This window comes from Ambystoma mexicanum, chromosome 3p, assembly GCF_040938575.1.
Source record: "Ambystoma mexicanum isolate Mex_15411 chromosome 3p, UKY_AmexF1_1, whole genome shotgun sequence".
In the NCBI taxonomy this organism is placed as follows: domain Eukaryota; kingdom Metazoa; phylum Chordata; class Amphibia; order Caudata; family Ambystomatidae; genus Ambystoma; species Ambystoma mexicanum.
The window spans coordinates 1254679203-1254700172 of NC_090925.1; the positions used below are offsets into that span (position 1 = coordinate 1254679203).

The 20970-nt window shown below is 43.5% G+C and overlaps 1 protein-coding gene across 1 annotated transcript in view; it reads left to right on the forward strand.

Moving 5' to 3' along the window:
* Nucleotides 1-20970, forward strand: part of LOC138581421 (cytochrome P450 2D15-like) — a 398392-nt gene that overhangs the window by 339966 nt on the left and 37456 nt on the right. Inside the window, exon 7 of the mRNA XM_069652737.1 lies at nt 11938-12125. Coding sequence (XP_069508838.1) covers nt 11938-12125 — 188 coding nt within the window. The remainder of the gene's footprint in view (nt 1-11937; nt 12126-20970) is intronic.

The following is a 20970-nucleotide window of genomic DNA, read 5'->3' on the forward strand; positions in this document are numbered from 1 at the left end:
ATCTCCAAATTTTTTGATCCTCTGCAAACAGGCTTTCAGAAAAACGCAAGTACAGCGCAAACATAATGTGTCTGACCATACTTAAAGAAAGAGTTCTGACAGGAGGCCCTCAAATTTTTCTTGCATTTGTCGACTTATCTCAAGCCTTCGACAGAGTGGACAGGCAGAAACTGTGGACGAAACTGAGGACATGGGACTGTCCGGACTCGATCTTGGAGCCCATAATCAGTCTCCATAGCGACACCAGCAGAAACGTTTGCCTAAACAATCAAGGCTTAACATCAAATACCATCCCGACGTGTCGTGGAGTAAAGCAAGGCTGCCCCCTGGGTCCGGCGCTGTTCATATCTTTTTAATGGGAGATTTCAAAGAAAGCCAAAGTAAGATCAGATCATTTCCACCCAAAATAGGCTCGGCAAGATTTCCAAGATTGTTCTACGCGGATGACCTAATTTTACTTGATCTTACCCAGGTTGGTCTCCAACGTCAACTGCACAATCTGTCAACCTATATACAGGACAATAACTTGGAGATTAACAAATCCAAAACAAAAATAATGATTCTACAAAAACCGACCAGCAAAAAGGAGCGGTGTCACTGGCATCTCAATAAGACACAAATTGAAGTTGTTGACTCTTTTAAATATCTGGGAGTACAACTGGACAGCTCGAAGAAATCTGGCAGCATGCAAACCATTTTATGGTCGAAAACAAAAAATTTGACAGCGCAACTGAGACTAGTAGACTGAAAATATGGCAATTTCTCACTTCAACCGGCAATAAACTACTACAAGGCAAAAATTGTTCCGTCGTTGACTTATGGCATGGATGCCTTACCTTCAATTCCTCCTCTTCTCTGGCAAAAAACTTGAAGGCCACATATGGAAAGCAGTCCTGGGTCTACCAAACTCGACTTCAATGGCTTCTATAAGGCGAGAACTTGGCCTTCTGTCTCTGAAAGATGTGGTGGACCACAGCTCTCTTCAGCAGGAAAATCATCCACCCGGAGAGTCTCGAAATCTATCAAATGATGGCAGATGAAATTGAAAAAGGCTCCAACCATACTATGAATCTGTGGGCTATGGATCAAAAGCAAAAGCTACAGGCAATAAATAGTGTGCACCGAAGAGGAACTGAAGGAGAATCCAACAAGGATAAAAACAAAACTGGAATGCTGTGACTGGATTAATACGATCGAAAAAGCCTCAGCAAACAAACTTCTAGCACATCTTCCCATGAACACTAACAAACTAAAAGAACCCATGGAGTATTGTATCTTATCTTCTAGCCACCCGATTTCAGCGACCAACTGATTAAATCTTGCTAGATACAAGAGGAGAGACGAGTCACCTTGTTGTAACCCTAACAACTCTAGATATGTAGCCTACGTCTTGTATCTGGTATCAAATACTCTTCCCATGGCTTCAATAAGGGCATCACAGTCAAACAACAATGCACTTCCTAACTCCAGTAATGGATTAGCCCATGAGGCAGCCGTACCTCCCATATGTGATAATATGAAGGAAGCTTTAGTAGCTGAATCGGGAAAGGACTGGGGCCTGCACAAGAAATGCAGGCGACATTGATTCAAGAATGTCCTGTATGCCCTAGGTTCCCCATTGAATCTCTCCGGGGGCGCCAATGAAAGTGGGCTGTCATGAAGACAGGAAGAGCATCCTGTTGAGGATGCGACAACCCAGAACCAGAGGCCACAGCATGAGAAGGGACCGGAGGTGCGGTGGGATGTAGCCCGGCCTGTATTTCATCAATGTGATGTTGTGTGGCTGCAATGGCTGTAGCCATATCGTTGCACAACTCAGCAACCAATTGCACGAGTTGGGCCACAGTATCGCTGGCTTCCATGTTATAGTATACGGCTTCTGATTATGTCAGAATCCGTCATACTGTTGACCTCGTAGTATAGCCGACAAATCTTTTTAGCAATAGAACCCCAGTGTGAAATAACTACAGACCAGGAGGATGTATTCCTCTAAACAATGGAACCAGCGAACACTGGTCAACCTAGCATGTAAAAGAATACAATTACTACCTCTTACAATAAGGAACCACTGTAATGTCCTGATGGACAACAACTAACCTTCAACATGAAGAGGATAAGATACTTCCACTCAAGAACCCAAAAGGACTTTGATAACTGGTGTCATCACCAGTATCTGTAAATGGAAGGAAATAACCCCTGAGTTAGGACGCTTATACTAGATTGCTGTATGCTGTGGTGTCTGTATGGTATGGACAATCACTTACCAATGAGGAAGCAAGTCATAGGCTGTACGGTCCAACAGGGAATCACTTAGCGGGTGGAGCTACCCAAGGAACTGTCCCGACGGAACGAGGACGCCTAGAACGGGATGAAAGTCTCTATTCCCAACTGCTACCCTGATGGAACACAGACGCCTATAGGTAATACCAGCAGCACACGTGAAATCCCAGTTCGTGTGAAGTGGTAAGGGAGAGAAGGTAAGCTCCACCGTGCTAACTACCTAGTCCGTGAGAATGGGTCCAGATGAATGGGGAGTCTCTTAGTTGAAGATGGAAAAAGCTGGCTCCGGTGTAGATGAAAAGATGGTGCAAGGCGTGGAACGTGAGGCAGGTGAAGTCCAAAGTGGTCCGGGTCGAGGTGCAAAAGTTCAAAGGGAAAAACAAGAGTGGCAATCTGAGGGACGGTCGGAGTTCAGGCAGGAGGTAAGTAGAATAAGTCCAAAGTAACACAGCCGACAAGGAGTAGACAAAGGCAATCCGTAAGCAAAGTTCAATGGTCAGACAGAAACAAGAAATTTACGTAATAGCACTTCAGCAAAATCTAAAGCAACGCCGCGGGTTGAAGTTAGCGGTTAAATGACTTGATCCGCGTCACATGACTGAAGCGGACATCGCAGAACCGCCACTCCCCTTCGTGTCCATTATCTCCCTGGCAACTTCCAATCACGACCATAGCGAGACTTGTAACAAAAGCCGTGGTGTTTGTGGGAGTTGTAGCGGGTTGAAATGCCTGAGGTTTCTGCCTACAGAGGGGAGAGTTATGATGTTACTGTTAGCATGGATGCATGCTGTGTTACTCGGCATATAGGTGTTACCTGGGAGAGCAGTGGGGCGTGGTCTAACCCTAGTGATTGCCGCAGGCATGACACCACCCCTTCTTCCAAGGGTGACCCTTTGTAACCCAATTAATTTGATGTCCTGTTTCCGATCCATCTGGTGTTCTTTTTGCCAATGGTGTGCAAACGGCAACATGGGGTTTTGGCTTCCAATTGCAGATAAATGTTCTCTTATTCGTGTTCGAAGTTCCCGTATCGTACTTCCTATATAAATAGATTCACACACGCAGATTATGGCATTACTACAAACTTCGCCCTGCAATTTATATTCTCCTTGATCCTCATTTTTATGCCTTGCTTTTCTTGAAACATGTTGGTATTCTCATAAGCATTTTTGCATAGTGTGCAAGTCCCACATTTTCTGAAGCCTGAGATGTCTGTTCTTAACCAGGTCTGTGTTGGGATAATTTGGACTTGTGGGAGTAATGATGGGCGCAGGTTATTTCTCAGAGTCTTTGTCCTTTTGAAGATTATTTTAGGACCTTTGTCCACATATTTAAAAATATGTGGGTCTGGTTTCAAAAGGTGCCAGTTTTTGCAGGGGATGTTCCTTTTATTATAGTTGTTGTGACAAAATTTGGTTATAAAAAAGACTTTGTCCTGTTGTTTTGTTCCTAGTTTGTCTTTTCCATTGGTATCCTCTCTGTTTGAATCGTGGGGATAAAAGTTCACAATCATCATCACATTTAGAATGGTCAGGGCAGTTCCTATGTGCCCGTATAAATTCTCCAATTGGTATGTTGCATTTAACTGGCTTGCCTGAGGCAAGTACACTTACAATTGAGTACATCGAAAACATCCATTTACTGAGATCGCTTGATGAACCAGAGACATTTGAAATGATTGATACACTACATGAACTAAGAATAGTACCAAAAAGTATGAAGCTAGTGGATCTAACACCCAAATCAAAGATCGATGCCTTTTATAAATCGGTGACAAATGACATCAACAAGCTATCAGACAGATGTAAGAAACACACAAACGGGACAACTAAAGAGAACCTAACTAAAGAAAAAAAACTAGCATTAAAAGGGACTGTATAACAATACACTTGTATCACGAAAAGCCGGGGTGCGAGGAACTGGGCTGGGTGCTTCCAGGCATACAAATCTACATATCCATCGCCATCTATTATTACAGCCTAGCGTTATATACAAAGTGACTGCACCAACATAAAGGTCTGTATCGCCCAGTGCAAGTGGAGTGCACCGGTGCCCCACCATCGGCCTTCTAAGACAATGACCAAACTTTTTTATTGAGCCATGCACTTGGTTCACCACACTCGCACCACTAAGGCTGACGCAATCACCCATCATTAGAGCCAGACTGCAATACTCTGAAACCTCTAGAAACACTCCCTCGACACACTGGTAGGTTCAAGATTACGGCTCCCTGTCCGGATCCAAACTTGCCAGGGGGCAGGTTGCAGGCTGCGAGCTATGGGAACACCACGCTCAAGACCACAGACGGGCCACAAAACTCTGCTGTTGTTGTTGGATAATTACGATATTATGACGCTGTGCTGCTAGGTCTCAGGGGCTCTCACATCTCCATGTCTCACTTTGGTAGAAGACAGCACTCTTGTGCACTCTCTGGTCGGCTCCCTCGCCAGCTCTCTCAAAAATGTCAGAAATTGAGTCTTTGCCAAGAAGCCTGCTGCGAGGTTCCTCAGCATGAGTTCCCTTCTTCTACCATCAAGAAGAGTCCAGGAGGGCAGCAAGTGTATGCATTTTAGTGCCAGGAAACAATGTGAATGCAAGGGTTTCAGGGCTGAAGCCCCATGGAAGTTGATGTTTAGAAGAGGAAGTGGAGGCGCAGTGGCTAAGGCCCCATAATTTGCATTTAGGCTTTGTTGCAGCAGATAATAGATCAAATGCCTTTGCTGCCTTACAAATGTATCAACAACTCTGAGCCTGTGAAAGAAATGTGGCCCAGAAGATCAGCTCACAGCTCAGCCAGGCTAACCCTGCCAAAAACACACCATGCCAACTGCAGGTGTGTCCCAAATTGCCACTATACAACATGAAGGCCCTAATGGCCACCCACTGGAACAGGCTATGTGAGCAGTGCAATACTATCGGAGATTACTGCAGCAACCACAGAAGAGCCCTAATCAGGACTATTTTAACACTGTGTAATTGGCAGCGGATGTCTAATGTCTGCTGTATTCTACTACCCAGGAATCCACCAGGTGAGAGAGCCATCACAATGCATTCCTTCCGCAAAAGGACTGCCTGCTTCAGCTGGGCCTGGACAACAAGGCAAGGGTTAAGACCTTGGAAAGTGATGCCAATGCAGCACAGCAGATGAGGGATCTGTCTTCAACCTTGTTTGGTGATCCACAGGTAGTTGGATTTAAAGGTAACATTGAGTACCTGCTGGATTCCTGTATGGACCCACGTTTCAAGGTAAAGGTGAGCGCATTTCATCCGCATGTGTCGGGGGGGATGACTCACAGCAAACATCACAACGAGTAGACAATGTAAAAATCAGCAAGAATGCTTTGCTGCACTGCAGCACTTGCAATATCAGTTGGAGAAAGAATGCAGGGCAGGCCACAGAAAGTGCACAAACCGGCCCAGATGTTGCAATCTACATTGAGAAAGATAAGCTCAAGAGGGTTGATGGCATCAATGGGCACTGAAACCTGTTGAAGACTTTATGAAAAGTACAGATGCAGCCGCCGTGGAAGAAATGCTGTGAGAAAACCGCATCAGTGACTCAGGCATCTTGAATAGAGATGGAGCTTCAACAGGGACAGACAGCTGTGTAGATGATCAATGTCCCAGTAAGGTATTAGTGTACCAAGTGCTCCCTTTGTCCAGCAGCACTTCTGTGAGTTTCTGTTGATTCTGTAATCTTCCCTTTAAAAAGTGTGCGGTTTAGAAGGAGGTTTTTAGCTCCCAACCTCACAACTGAATCTTCCCATGCAGTCTCTTGTCTCTAACCGAAGGTGAAGCCTCCCTCTGATCCATGTTAAACAAGTGGCATTTATAAACATGGATGGGCAATTAATTGTGTTAGACAATGCAATATCACATGCCCATAGTCATAACACCATCTCAGCTGTTGATGATGATTTGTTAACCGGAACAAGTCAAGTACTGAAAGTGGAGTAGAATAGTTTTGTGGAACTTCTGACTGAGAAATGAATAGCTTTAGTAGTGACTAAGAAGCCAATATGCGTTACTGACTTAAACATACAATTCCCTGCGGTGCAAGTAATGGGGATTTAACCCTATTATCACCTTACTATCATAAGCACCACTTGACAAATTTCCTGAGGCACTTTCAAAGGGCTAAAGTTCTCAGGTTCTCTCACAGGACGTAGCCGCTCATTAAAGTTCTCATGCGCTCTCTGATGGTGTAGCCACTAGCTGCAATGTTTCGCAGGCTATCTAACAGGGCACAACCATCCAATAAATTATTGGGCTCTCCTGCAGATGCAGTCCCACACAATAACTATCACAAGCTCTTCCACGCAGCCTTATCTTTCACTAAATGTGACCATCCCTCCCGCAGAAATCTGAAACTCTCATGTGTGGGGAGTCACTCTGTGAAGTTAGACCCTCCACCATGACTGCCTCATACCTCCCCCCTGCACAGTACCCTATAGGAGTGAAGGATGGTGTAGCTGTATGCCCCTTGCCATGTTGACCTGGACCACTGTATAGTCCAGGTCCCCCTACCTTATAGGCACTATGCAAGAAGGTTCTACATGCATCATTACACAGTGCAGGAGGTTCTTCCCAAAGGTTTGTGGTATCAGTGGCATGCCAGTCGGGGTGTTGGGCCTGCACTGGCAAAAGGGGCCTGCCACTGGCTACTATTTCCAGTGTGACTGCCAGTGACTGGGAAGACTGGATGGATGCAGGGATTTTGGCAGAACATGCCCAATTGGTTTCTGTTGTGCTGCACCTTGCCCTTGGGATGTAATATGACAGTCCCTGGGAGCCGGATCGCTAGTTGGTTCTGGGACTGATGTGCCTGGTACATTTCTTTGTTAATATTAAGGTTAATGTTAAATGAAGTTTGTACCGCGCACTATCACCACCGGAGTGGTCCCCTGGTACTCTGGCGGCTCTGAAAAAGGGAGGGGGGGTGAGTTAGTGGGAATAAGCTGAAAAAGTGCAAGAGAGCAGTGATGTGCTGTTGGAGGCCTCGGCCCGGTAGCTCCGTTGGCTGGGCTTGGGGTGTTTTACGGTCAGTAGTCGTTGTTTGCTGTTGTGCGAGTCTATGTGTGGTTTGTTTTGTTGTTGCAGTGTAGTGAAGGTTGTGCGGATTGTTGTGTTGTAGGCTTGTGGTTGTGTTTAGATAAAGTTTGAGAGGTGTATGCAGAGGGGTCAAATTGTTAGTGGATTGGTTAATTGGCATTGCTGTCTGGAAGCGAGGCGCTAAACTTCCGTATTCTCTCCAGGTGGGGTGAGCGAGCATCTCTGCGTCTCTGTCCAGATCTAGGGCCGTCCGACACTCAGTCCTTTCACACATGGCATCCACTCATATTCATAACCTTGCCTAAGTTCGGCACCGGGCACCTACGTGACACCTGTCTGTATGCGGGGTAAGCAGGCGTTTGTGCGTCCTATTAAATCTGGCCCAGAAAGCATTCCCAATCCAGTCGGTGTGCGGCATCGGTTAGCCAAGGCTACTCCATCCATTTTGGGTGGCTTGGCGGCCTTCATCATCTTATTCAGTTGCTCATGCATGCTACCGCTCCCAGCCCCTTCGAAGCGTGGCACATGCCAACACTTGTAATTACGACCAGCGGCGGCACCTGCCTTCATTCATAACTCCATCAGGTCAATGCCCATGCCAATGTCCACAGCTTAGTTCAAGTGTGGCAAGTGCTAACGATCAAACAACTTTATACAAGTATGATGATTGGAAGCAATTAAGGAACGGGTTAGGTTGTTGGCTGGAGTTGGCTAGGGATGCTGATTTCTGTCCTCATGGGTGTCACTTGTGTCCTATTCGACCTAGCATCATCTCTCTTGTGGTAGTAAGAGTTTCTGTAGTCGGTTCTGGATGTTGTTAGCGCCATCCTGAATTTTGTCATCCTTTCCTTTGTGTTTCCTGTTCAGTTGTTTCGCTTTTTCAGTTTGAATCTGTGATGTTGAAGAGCCAGGTTTTTAGTAATTTCTGAATTGTAGGTGGTCTTTGGTGTTTCTTATTTCTTTCGGGATGCTGTTCCAGGTTTTTGCGGCTAAGTGGGAGAAGGAGGAGCCCCCATGTTTTTTCTTAAGGTATGTTTTTTGTTCCAGGCAGATTTAGTTGCTTGATCTGAGGAGTCTCGTTGGCTTATAGATTGTTATTTTCTTTTGTAGGAATTCAGCTCCTTCTCCGCTGATTGCCCTTTGTGCCATCCGCGAAAGTGGTTCCTCCTGGCCGTTATCCCCAGGGTGTGGTGATTGCCTTTTCCAGCTCCAGCTTCACCTTCTTCCCACGCCCAACAAAAAACAAAAACTTCAGTTGTGTGGAAAGAAGGTACACTATTTGGGTCCTTTCAGTGATGGCATGGGATTAATGCAAAATTATCAAAGATTACCTCCCTATCTCCCTGTGTGCCTTGCCCATCTTCCTTCTCCCGTTCTCACTGTCTGGGTCCAACCCTGTAACCTAGATTCCTCCCCTTCCCTCCACCCCCCCCCGGCTCTTCCTCTTTTCTTATGCAGGAGACACCACCAAGTACCTTATACCCCTTGCCCTCCCCAGCCCCGCTTTTACTCCCTAGTCAGTTTGACACCTGCCCGTACACACGCCTCTCCATGTCCCACTTACTGCTCCTCTTCCACCATTTCTTCCTGGATTGGCGCAATTAATATTTTGCACTGGTTACATGCGTAACACCCATGTCACAATCCAGTATATGTACCATTTCAGCAGGTATGATCAGTCTGAGACACTGGTGTAGCTGGGGCCCCGCAGCTCCCGCAGTGCAGGGGGCCTGCTGCCACATATCCTGGGAGCAGACCCCCTTAGACTTCTAAAGGAAAGTTTCTTTTTGAAGTGACTCTGACTTAATAACGGAAATCATTTCTTTGTGAAGGCAGAGTGACTTTTAAAGGGAATTATTTCTTGTTGAAGTTTGAGGACCCCCCCACCCCATAACTTGGAAGCCTCCAAGCTGGAGGTCTCCATGTCATGGGGTCGGAGGGGGCCCTATGACTTCAATAAGATATAGGTGCTTTTTGAAGAGTCACTCTGACTTAATAACGGAAATCATTTCTTTGTGAAGGCAGAGTGACTTTTAAAATAAATTATTTCTTGTTGAAGACTTAGGTCTCCCCCACCCCATAACTTGGAAGTATGTTCTCTAGTCAGATAACTGGTCAACATGTACATTGTTGAGCAGCATACAAGCTCACCAATTTCAAAACACTTGTATCTCATCATCCAGACATGGATGGCCTCTCGTGGACTATGCCTGAATGATGATAAAACAGAACTCCTCATTTTGGGCACCACGGCTAATCTCAATAAATTAGGCCATCTATATTCTAATTTCACTATAGACAACAACAACATCCCAGTAGCCAAGGAAGTGAAAACTCTTGGTTTCTACCTAGACTCTACTCTCACCTTCAAAAAACAAGTAAACTCCATGGCCTCGGCCACCACTTACACGTGTAAGCTAATTAGAGCAGCTAAGCCATTCCTTACACCTAACAACTGCATTACTCTAGCAAGAGCCCTGGTATTATCTAAACTGGATTATTGCAACACCCTATACATAGGCTGCAACAAATACATTACCAACAAGATCCTGATCTTACAAAATAATGCTTTGAGAGCAGCCCTCAACTGGACCAAGAATGCCAACACATCTTACTTTAGAAGATCCAACAACTGGCTCTCCACCAAAGATAAAATTCCCCTTAAATCAGCCTCCCTAACTCATAAATGCTTACATATGGCCACCCCCCAGTACCTCACTTCCAGATTCCGGAGACAATCCACTAACCGCCCTTCCAGAACAGCCAATACTAACCTACTTCAAGTGCCTAGATTTAAACCTATGAAGACTGGTGGTAGTAGCTTCCCGGTCAAAGCTGCCCAAAACTGGAACTCACCCCCCCCCCTTTAAGAGAAGACATGCCCAACCTGCGCTTCAGACCTAACCTCATCCAATGGATTAAGGAGCATGACATTTGACCTTCTACCACACTGCCTACCACTGTCCACTACTGCGTATAATTGTATATATTGTATATAAATGTTGCCTGATGTTCTCTGCTACCATTTGTTCATTTGTATGATATATGCCAGCACTGTTTATTAATATTTGTATTGTATTGTAACGCAGAGCAATGTAACCTAAGCAGAACAATCCTCTTTTTCCCCTCTTCTGCGCCCTAATACCCCTGGGTCTGGTGCACATTATAAATAAATAAACAAACAAACAAACAAACTTGTTGACTCAACCGGAGTGCTGAAAATACACATACATAAATGTTTGCAAAATAGCTATCACCAGTGACAAATGTCTTTTGTAAATGTGTTTCCACAAATGGATGTTTAATACGAAGGAATATGCAAGTGTTCAATGAGTGAGGGATACTGAAATGGTGAGCTTGTGCAGTCTGGAAAATCAAATAGGAAAATGTTCCATCTGTAACCGCATTTAATCTCCAGAGTTGTGGTGTGTAATGCCAGGGTTACTGTTATTTTTGCAAAACAGTCCCATGCGATTACTAAATGATGAAGTTAGTAGAAACAATTGGATAGCTAAAGAAATACATGATAACACTGACTATTTAATTTCTTTGAAAAGCCTCCATAAAAAACGGACCAATGTTAGGGCTGAACTTGACATCATGGGGATGTTCTTACCTTGTGCAATTTGGGCCAAGGTCATCTCTGTCCTGTCTCTAGCCGCGATGCGAGACATGCATAGTCAAGACGATTGTTTCAGTTCAGTATATACTCCATTGCATAAGACCTGCACTGTGCAAATTCTTTGGACATAAGATAACATTTGAGACTAAAGGCTGATTATTTAAGCAGTTATGAGAACTGTCGGGAAAATACTTCCTCTTAAGAATGAGTTAATGCGCGTGAACCTGTCTGTCACAGGAGTGAAGCTTGGGAGCAGGCATACATTTATTTTTGCAGGGCAGTGTACAACACCATATCTGAGACTGTCTGGCAAGCACCCAGCATTGGAGGGTGGTAATGGATGTCTTCATTGGGTGAGAATGTCATAGAATGTAAATGGGAACTTACAGGGGTAAGCTTGCCATGTGTTTAAATACTGTTATCTAGCTTATGGGACCACACTGATTTTTTTGTGGTTGGTGAATGCGATGGCACAGACATTGTGAAGATGTGACACTGCTATAATCCGATCAATTACATCAGCAAGTTCAACGCAAGGGCTAAATAAGAAGAGTGTAGATCATGGTGAGGCAGCCTGAGGAACCCTCCAGGTAATCATTTCATGGGCCGAAGGGCTTTGTTTCTTGTATTGATTCAGACATATATTAAAGTCACCCAAAATAATGTGTCCCAAACCTCTGTAGAATATCAAGTGTGGCATTGTCAGTGAATGTATGTATAGCTCAAATTGGATGTTAGTGGGAATGGTATACTCTACTTCCTTTCTAAATAAACCTACTTTTGATCAGCCCTGGGAATTAACTTTCAAGCACGACGTGTCCATGCTAAACCAGAGCAACTATGTTGTGTGGTGCATCGTAGCAGCATCCTACAGTGCACCCTTCCACAGCGTCTCTGGTATGAAGGTCTGATTGTGATGGTTTGCCACAGCCATGTGAAAATGCAAGGCAAAGTAACATATCAAGCATTCCTGTTTTTTTCAGGACGGGTCCATAAAGAAATTGACAGCGTGATAGGACGGGATAGAAAACCCACAATGCAAGATCAAGTCAATATGCCCTTCACCAATGCAGTGATCCATGAGACCCAACGCTGTGGAGATATTGTTCCTCTATCGGTGCCACATATGACGTGCCGAGACACGGAGATCCAGGGATACTTCATCCCTAAGGTAACCAGATAACAGCTCGAAAATGTGTTTTACACAACTTATCTTCTCCCCAACAGCACCAGAACATCAGAAAATTAGAATGTTTATTTATAATGTCTAGTCAAATAAGTTTCAGCACTTTATACAAATATTAATCAATACTCCAGCCAAATGCTATTGATCTCTCTTGAATTAAATGCATGTCTCAAGACAAAATAAAAGAACTAGAGGGAAATAACTTAACTTTCTAAATTGTTAAGTATTTCAATCAGGCGATACACCCTGGTCTCAGCCTAGTATGCAGCACACGGCTGAAATGCTTATTTTATTATGTCTATAGGTTCAATATTCTGAGTGGTATACCACTCATATCACACCCCTTCTCAAAATACCCCAGGTCACTATGGACCAGCAATCAGGCTGGTAGGTAAAGGTAATATTTATTTATTTATTTAACATTCAAATCAAACATATACCTTTTGATAGGGAGCAGCAATCACCAATGTGGTGACAATAACAGATAGGAAGGTATTGTTATTGTTATTGTTATTTTGCATTTATATAGCGCCTTATATACCATTGGTATGGTCTGAAGGCGCTGGTGGGTTGAACGCCCTTGGGAACCGAAGTTCAGATCAGTAGAGGGAGTAGAGAGAGTCAAAGGTGCGTGTGGGCATCATGTATGTGTGCAGCTTGTGCGGTATTCGTGTATTAGCTGCTTCTTAGCGGTAGGTGTGGTGGTTGAGGGGTCAGGAGTATGTGTTCGTTCTGGCAGGATTAATCCAGACCGGATGTGGCTGCGTTAGGCCTGAGGAGAACGCCTGACAGCAGTGTTTACATAGAGTGATGTGGAGTATGAGACGGATGTTGGTATAAGAACAGTTATACCGAATGGTGTCATAGTATCTCTGTGTTCTAGTTGAGTGGTGGTGTAAAGGAGAGAGTAAGCATATGGTGGGTTATATGGTCAATTCAAGTGTTTTCTAAAATGTTCTAAAGAGGCTATTGGGAACACTTCTAAATTCAACTTTCACAGAGAGGCTATTGGGCATACTTCTATAGTCAGTTTTCACAAAAGGCTATTGGGGACACTTCTAGGTTCAACTTTTCACAGAGGCTATTGGGCACATTTCTAAATTCTACTTTCACAGAGAGGCTATTGGGGACACTTCTAAATTCTACTTTTCACAGAGAGGCTATTGGGAACACTTCTAGGTTCAACTTTTCACAGAGGCTATAGGGCACATTTCTAAATTCTACTTTCACAGAGAGGCTATTGGGGACACTTCTAAATTCTACTTTTCACAGAGAGGCTATTGGGAACACTTCTAGGTTCAACTTTTCACAGAGGCTATTGGGCACATTTCTAAATTTAACTTTAACAGAGAGGCTATTGGGCACACTTCTAAAATCGACTTTTCACAGAGGCTATTGAGGACACTTCTAAATTCAACTTTCACAGAGGCTATTGGGCACACTTCTAAATTCAACTTTTCACAGAGGCTATTGGGGACACTTCTAAATTCAACTTTAACAAAGAGGCTATTGAGGACTCTTCTAAATTCAACTTTCACAGAGGCTATTAGGCACACTTCCAAATTCAACTTTTCACAAAGGCTATTGGGCACACTTCTAAATTCTACTTTTCACAGACGCTATTGGGCACACTTCCAAATTCAACTTTCACAAAGGCTATTGGGCACACTTCTAAATTCTACTTTCACAGGGGGTATTGGGCACACATCTAAATTCAACTTTCTCAGAGAGGCTATTGGGCGCACTTCTAAATTCTACTTTTCACAGACGCTATTGGGCACACTTCTGAATTCAACTTTTCACAAAGGCTATTGGGCACACTTCTAAATTCAACTTTAACAAAGAGGCTATTGGGGACACTTCTAAATTCAACTTTAACAAAGAGGCTATTGGGGACACTTCTAAATTCAACTTTAACAAAGAGGCTATTGAGGACACTTCTAAATTCAGTTTTCACAAAAGGCTATTGGGGACACTTCTAAATTCTACTTTCTCAGAGAGGCTATTGGGGACACTTCTAAATTCTACTTTCTCAGAGAGGCTATTGGGGACACTTCTAAATTCTACTTTCTCAGAGAGGCTATTGGGGACATTTCTAAATTCTACTTTCTCAGAGAGGCTATTGGGGACACTTCTAAATTCAACTTTAACAAAGAGGCTATAGAGGACACTTCTAAATTCAAATTTAACAAAGAGGCTATTGAGGACACTTCTAAATTCAGTTTTCACAAAAGGCTATTGGGGACACTTCTAAATTCTACTTTCTCAGAGAGGCTATTGGAGACACTTCTAAATTCAACTTAAATTCACTCTTTAGCAACACAGAGGAACACACCAGACAAAAGAACACTTTGGCTTGTTTGGAAAGATAGCACTTATGTTAGGATTTCCCCCTGCAATATTCCTCAACCCACAAATAAGCAATTCTGAATGATATAAGGAAGCAGCAGGGAATCAGGAATAAGGAATGATAAACAAAATTCGAATACAACCTTCCCCCCCAAACAAGAGAGAAAAACGGGTTTGAAATCTTACACTTTTTAAAATGACATTCGAAAATGGCTGTGTAAAACAATGAATGTGTGCAAAAATCCTTAAATCAGTACAAATTTCTATGGGAGCAACATGGGAAAGATACTAACAATCATGAGCTATAGTATGAGCAAAAGTAAACACTTTAAATCTGAATGGAAGTTTGAAAATAATTTAAAATAAGAATCACACATGAAAAACTGGTAAAAGTGAGTGTGGTGATTAGTTTGGGGTGTGGCTATAGGTCTCAGGTATAATCCAGAGTTGAAATGAAGTCTCTAGCTATTAAATTGAGTGAGTTATGCAATGTTGAATGAGAGGCGTTTTTGGAAAATAAAGGCGCGGAAAAGAAAACACAAATCAGTTTTGAGAAGGATAGTTCTACTCTACACTAGGGCATTCAGGCTAGGTTACCAGATTGAAACACAGTAAGCTCTAGAGTGTATCCGCAGAAACAACCCCAGCACCTCTGTGCCCGCCCTGGCGGACCCAGTCCGATTACCCGATGGAGGATTAAGGGTTTAGAATTTCACAAGACAAAATTATTTAAAGAGTTAGCACTAGCGCAAAGAATCAAAGGCAGGGTGGCAATAAGGATTCTGACAATGTTACCAGTTCTTAAGGTAAGGATAGGATGGTTTAGAGATTGGGATGGAACAATGCAAGGCAAGGTATGCTATGGTTTGCTATGATTCCTATTAATACTTACAGTCCACTTTAATTTAAGATTCTGGACCCTCAAGGGTTCTGGTCATCACACGGATCGGGACACGGATCGGGCCTAACCAAGATAGGCTGGGCAAATCTGGTGGAACAGGGTCAGCTGGGCGGTTCTGGTCACCGGACTGCACTGGACTGCACTTCTGGTTTACTGGAGACTGGAGATCAGTGGGATGGCGAGTTTGCAGCCAGACATGCATTTAGTAGCGGCAAGCTAGCTGGGTCAGGATGCTTCCCTTGGGTTTTTGGGATTGCTTCAGAATTTGAGGCCTAACTGAAAAGGGGTTCAGCAATGCATAGGCCTTGGCTTTGTAAGGAAAATGAGGAATCAGGAACAAATAAGATGAAGAAATCAGGAACAAGATGCCACGCAGAAAATCAGGAAGAAGTCAGGAATCAGTGTGCTTGTGTGGTGTGAGGTTCCCTTATTTATCATGCTAAATGACATCACTAAAGTATATAGCAGGGGCAGGCTTACTGTCCACACCCATAATGCTAGGATTGGGCAAGAACATAGTCTCTGCCTTGCTTTTTGCTGATTGGATCACAGAAACGGATGTCATGTTTATGGTGTTAATTTTGCAATGTCTAGAAACCTCCCCTAGCTCCTAGAACCAAAATCTAATTTTACCACAAATACATATTTATACAGTTATGACCTCTGAGAAAATCAGATGCACAGGTTACATATTGTGTGGGTCAAATTTGAATCCAAACCCCAAGTCTGTGGGACCTGGTTTTGCCTTTATGCTACATTTTGGCAATTTTAACCATGAAAGATTTGGCCTAAAATTTCCCAATTTTGAACATAGATACGCAGTTACCCCTAGGATATGTCTACAAAATGTTATATTCACAACATTAACACTTTCTGCGCAATCGGTCATTCTTTATAACTTCTGTTCCTTATGCAGTAAGAAGTTCTACTAAGTTTTCAAATGAATAGCATAAAATTAGATTTAGAATGATGCACTTTTCACATTCTTGCTGCAAAGTTAAATGTCTTGAAAGTTCAGTTGCAAAATAGGCATTTTAAAACCAAAGGGAAGTCTATTGTCACTTATCATTTTTTTTTCTTTTTCCCAAATGTAAGCAAATGACAATTCCTTTGAAGCAGCATGAGGGGCCTCACTCTTTTGATTGAAGTTTCCTGCCCCTCACACTTGAAGGGTGAGCATCTTAGCCAGCTATTGTCTCAGCCTGGGGCAAAGACGAATGTCTAATGCGACTTGGGAAGTCTTTTTGTCCTGAGTATTCAAAGCCTCCAAGCTAACAATTAGCCTTTCCTGTGCCAGCAGTTTGAGGTGTCACCCTTTCTCAGGGCTAGCAACTTGCAGAGCAGTTTTTTTTTATATAGTTTACCAACTCAGCCTGGGTTTTAGCTTTGATTTTCTCATTTTAAATCTTGACTTCAAACATATAGAATTAAAACAGTTTATAGGTGGATTTTTAACAGTAGCAAATCCTTTTACATTTTTAAATAATCAAGTCTTTACACAACAATATACTTTAAAAGTAGGCGATTTTGCTCTTCATTCAGGAAAAAGCACATTTAACTTATTTCTTTAAATTCGGTTTTCATCTGCAGCAAATACACACTTTGGGCAGCTCTAGTTGTTTCCTTGAGTGATGGAGTTGTTTGCAGCATGGATACATGTGTCATGCATCTGTTTAGAGTCTTTCTCTGGACAGCTGATTCTTGATACTTGTTGCAACGAAATAGCTGTGTTTCCCGTGTAAAATGAAAAACAAAGTCCCTGGGTTGCTTTTCCAAAGATACTTTTAACAGGAGCTGTCATTTAAATGAGACCCGGTTCCTCTGAGACACAAGGATGATCCTGGGCATTTCAGGGCCCTTTAAACACAGTGGTTCTGGAGGAATTGATGAATTTAGCGCCAAACAGCACTTTGAAGGTTGAAAAGATGACATTTTAAAGAGGCATTTTGGGTTTTCAGCTGGCACATTCCTGCAGTGAGTACTCTGAAATGGGGTGGCAGTGCAGTGCAGCCATTTTCTGTTTGTTGCAAAGCGCAGTTTAGGGATCTTGGCGCGCACAGGGTCAGCACGGCCATTTTGTGTTGTTTCTTGCACCAATGCAGTAAAGTGATGTAACATAGCACAGCTGAGTGGGTCAAAATATCCCACAAAATAAATACAGTTTCAACTTCTGTGACAGATTTAAGGCAAAGATTATGGAAGGCAAGAATGACAAAAAGGACCACAGGTGGGCACGGTGTGGCTTTGGAGTTGGGACAGATGATCAGTCAGTGGTTGGGGTGAGTGGAGTTTGGGTGTTGTAGTTTCAATAATGACACTTTTAGGGGTAATTGTTTTGCAGTGTTTCTTTTTTTAATTCCTCTTTTTACTGTTGGAATAGTGTGTTTAGAAGTATCATCTGTTGCCTTGAAACTGCTTTATCCCCCCACCAAATCTTGTTGTATATAGTATCATATATGCCTGCCACTCTTTCGCCTGTAAATAATGATGATATATAGGTTTTAACATTTAGAATTTGATTAGAGTATATTTTCTTCTCTTTACGCAATCAGAACCTCTGGAAGTGTCCTCTAACCACTGTAGAAAACTGCATTCTATATTCATCCTTTCTTCTTCTCACTGTTTTCAACTCTTACCCAATCAGCAGGTTTGTAACAGAGGTTGTAATTACCTGTAAAGGCTGCATTTCAAGCCTCCCTTTGTGATGTGTACACACTGGGCGCTGGGCAAGGAGACATCACCAGCTCTGTCACAGGAAGCCAGAGGGAAGGCTTCTCTTTTGTCCCTCTGAACGAGCTCTAAATGCATTAGGGCCCTTCCCTTAAGGCTCTATTGTGCACCAGATGACCATCACCATATTTATATGTCCTCTCCTTCTGGTCAGGACCACAAACGTGGGTTGCGGCCACATACTCCACAAAAGAACCCTCTTGTGTGCGCTCTACGCTTCATTAAATGTGTGACTGACTCAATTGGTGGTGTAAATATGTGTTTACCCTCTCCATAGTCTCTTATAGTGGAGAGGTGAACAGTGGCCCTCCTTTTTAGGAAAGTATTTTATGTTTGCAGTTTGTGATTTGGAGGCATAGACAAGGCTTTCAATGTTTGCAGTTTGTTATTTGAAGGAACAGAATGGTCCTTATTCTCAAAGTTCATATCTTTCCATCGGATTGGGAGTTTTCAGGTTAATAAAGGAAATAAAATAGGTTGTTTTTAAATGGAGCAGGCAATGAAGTCGCTGGCTACATATACTATTAGCCCCCAGTGCAAGGATGACAGTCAGTCAGCATCCTGGAACACTAGGCCGAAATCACTGATATAAGCCTGTTTTCCAGGTCAGCTGATTGCTGCTCCTCTGCACTGGGCTCCTGTGCCCACCACCTGACCCTATGCTCTCCTGCTGCACCCTCCTGACTTTCCACAACCTACCCATCTTTCTCCCAGCCCACCCTTACGTCCCCATCTTTTTTCCACCAACCTGCTGGCCCCTGCATCCATCTCCTTGATGGTACATAACTTAGCCATCGTGAAAAGTGATAAGGCAGAGTCCCTCTCGCTTACCCATGGTGGCCATCTTTAAAAGGGCTAATGTTCACTATGATGCATGGTTGTGACCAATGGTGTACTTAGGCTTTCTGCTGCCCTAGGCCCAAATAAGTGAATGCATCACCCCGCCAACTTTACTCCACCTCTACCAGACTGTGCACCTTCACCAGATTGCGCCCCTTTAACAAACTATGTCCGCGTTGTCCAAACTACACCCCTTATGCCACATTTTGTCTCCATAACATTATAAGGATGTTTTTAAGGTTTGAGGGATCAGAAAGTTATTGCTTCTTCTCTATTAGTTCAAGTCTATCATCTTCTATGTTATGTTATTTGAAAGAGTGTTTTCAGATCTTTGCTGCCCAAGATTTGGAGAGGGCAGTGTGCTCTACAGTTGAATGCACTAGAGGTAATTGTTACGGCTAATTGTCTACTTTCGGTTAAGTCCTGAAGGCATGTCCCCAATTATGCACACTCCAGAGTAAAGACCGCCCGCTAGGTAAATAGGCCAGGAGAGAGCGTTGCAAGGATAACAAGGTTCAATTATACAGGATACAAATATCAGCAAAGGACTCTGCTGCTTGAGAGTGCTCCGACCAGTTCAGATACAAACATCAGCTTAAAAATCCATGAATCGTACAGCATATGGTACCAAAATTGGTGCCAACTGATTGGTGGGACCCTATACATGGGCCTGCTCCATAGGGGATGCCAGGCTACAATTGGTTAGTCCTTCTCCGTCCATCAGGCTCAACATGGGTCAGCTGGGCTCATCTTTACAGTGGAGTTTGGGTCACACATTTAGAACAATGTTTCTATCTAAAGTAACATGCTATGACAGAATATTAACTCATTGTGGCAGGCACCTGGCGGCATGGGAAATGATGGCAGGGAGCAGGGAGGATAAAATACAGTTACACCGACCCACACATTCAAGGCTTCATTGATACCGCAGTTCCATCACTCAAGGTTTTCTCCTGGCGGTTTGATCTTACATTTATGTTTCCTGGTTCCTTGGGTTAGAAGGGGCATGTGTTGCTGTAGAGGAGAAATATAGTCGTACATGCTTAGATCTCTCGTGGACACTTAATGAGGATTGGGACCTGGGGGTCGTGCTTTGATCAGAGAATGCAAAGGTGTAGGGGTTGAGTCAGTGGTGTGGGGCTGGCTCCAGCCTGGCTGGGTGGGGGTTAGAGGCCCAATGGCAGTTTAGTGGAGATGAATGGACACAGCACAGAGCCTGGTGTTGTGTCACGCTCAGGGTACATTCTAGTGAAAGATACTAGCTATTCGCAACACTGAAGGGACAAAGGGAAGTGGACTTCCGTGGGAACAGGGCTTGTGTGGAGCCATCATGTTATGAAGAACTTGGGCCTAGTGAACTGCGTTGACGACCAACGTGAGCTTGCAGCTTCTCCCTTCGGGGCTTAATACAAAATGGAGTCAAGGGTTATAAGCTTTTATAGTGCCATGCGTCTATGTCTAAGCGCTGCGGGATCTATATATATGGTCCAATAATGCTGATTTATATCTGTATAAATATATATATACATATATATCTGTAATAATGCTGAATAATTGCTCCCCCTTGTATGTTATATCACTTCTTATGGTGTTCACTGTATTTGGAAGCACCTGGGGGGTGATTTCCATCCCAACATTCCCCCCTTTCGTTACTCCTACAGTTACAAATTCCCCTCCCATACGTTCATTCATTTGCGTGCCTTTCGGCTTTGTCCCAGGCTGGTGTTCCTTTTATAGGCATCCAGGGCCTAAACACATGTTGTAAACTTTCTCTGTGTATCGCCTACTGTTCGGGTGTGCAAGTCATATATGTGCATCCCCCGTCCCACGCTAAATCTACCCATACTTCTTTGTAGTTTTTGAGATCAGGGGAGGGACAATGGTTGTATGGTACAGGTTGTCAACTGCGTCACCCAGAGGGAGGGAGCAGATTCATGCGGTAAGTGGTGCTTTCATCTAGTTCAGATTGAATCTCTAATTCCCTTATATCACAAGGTACCTTACCTTTAG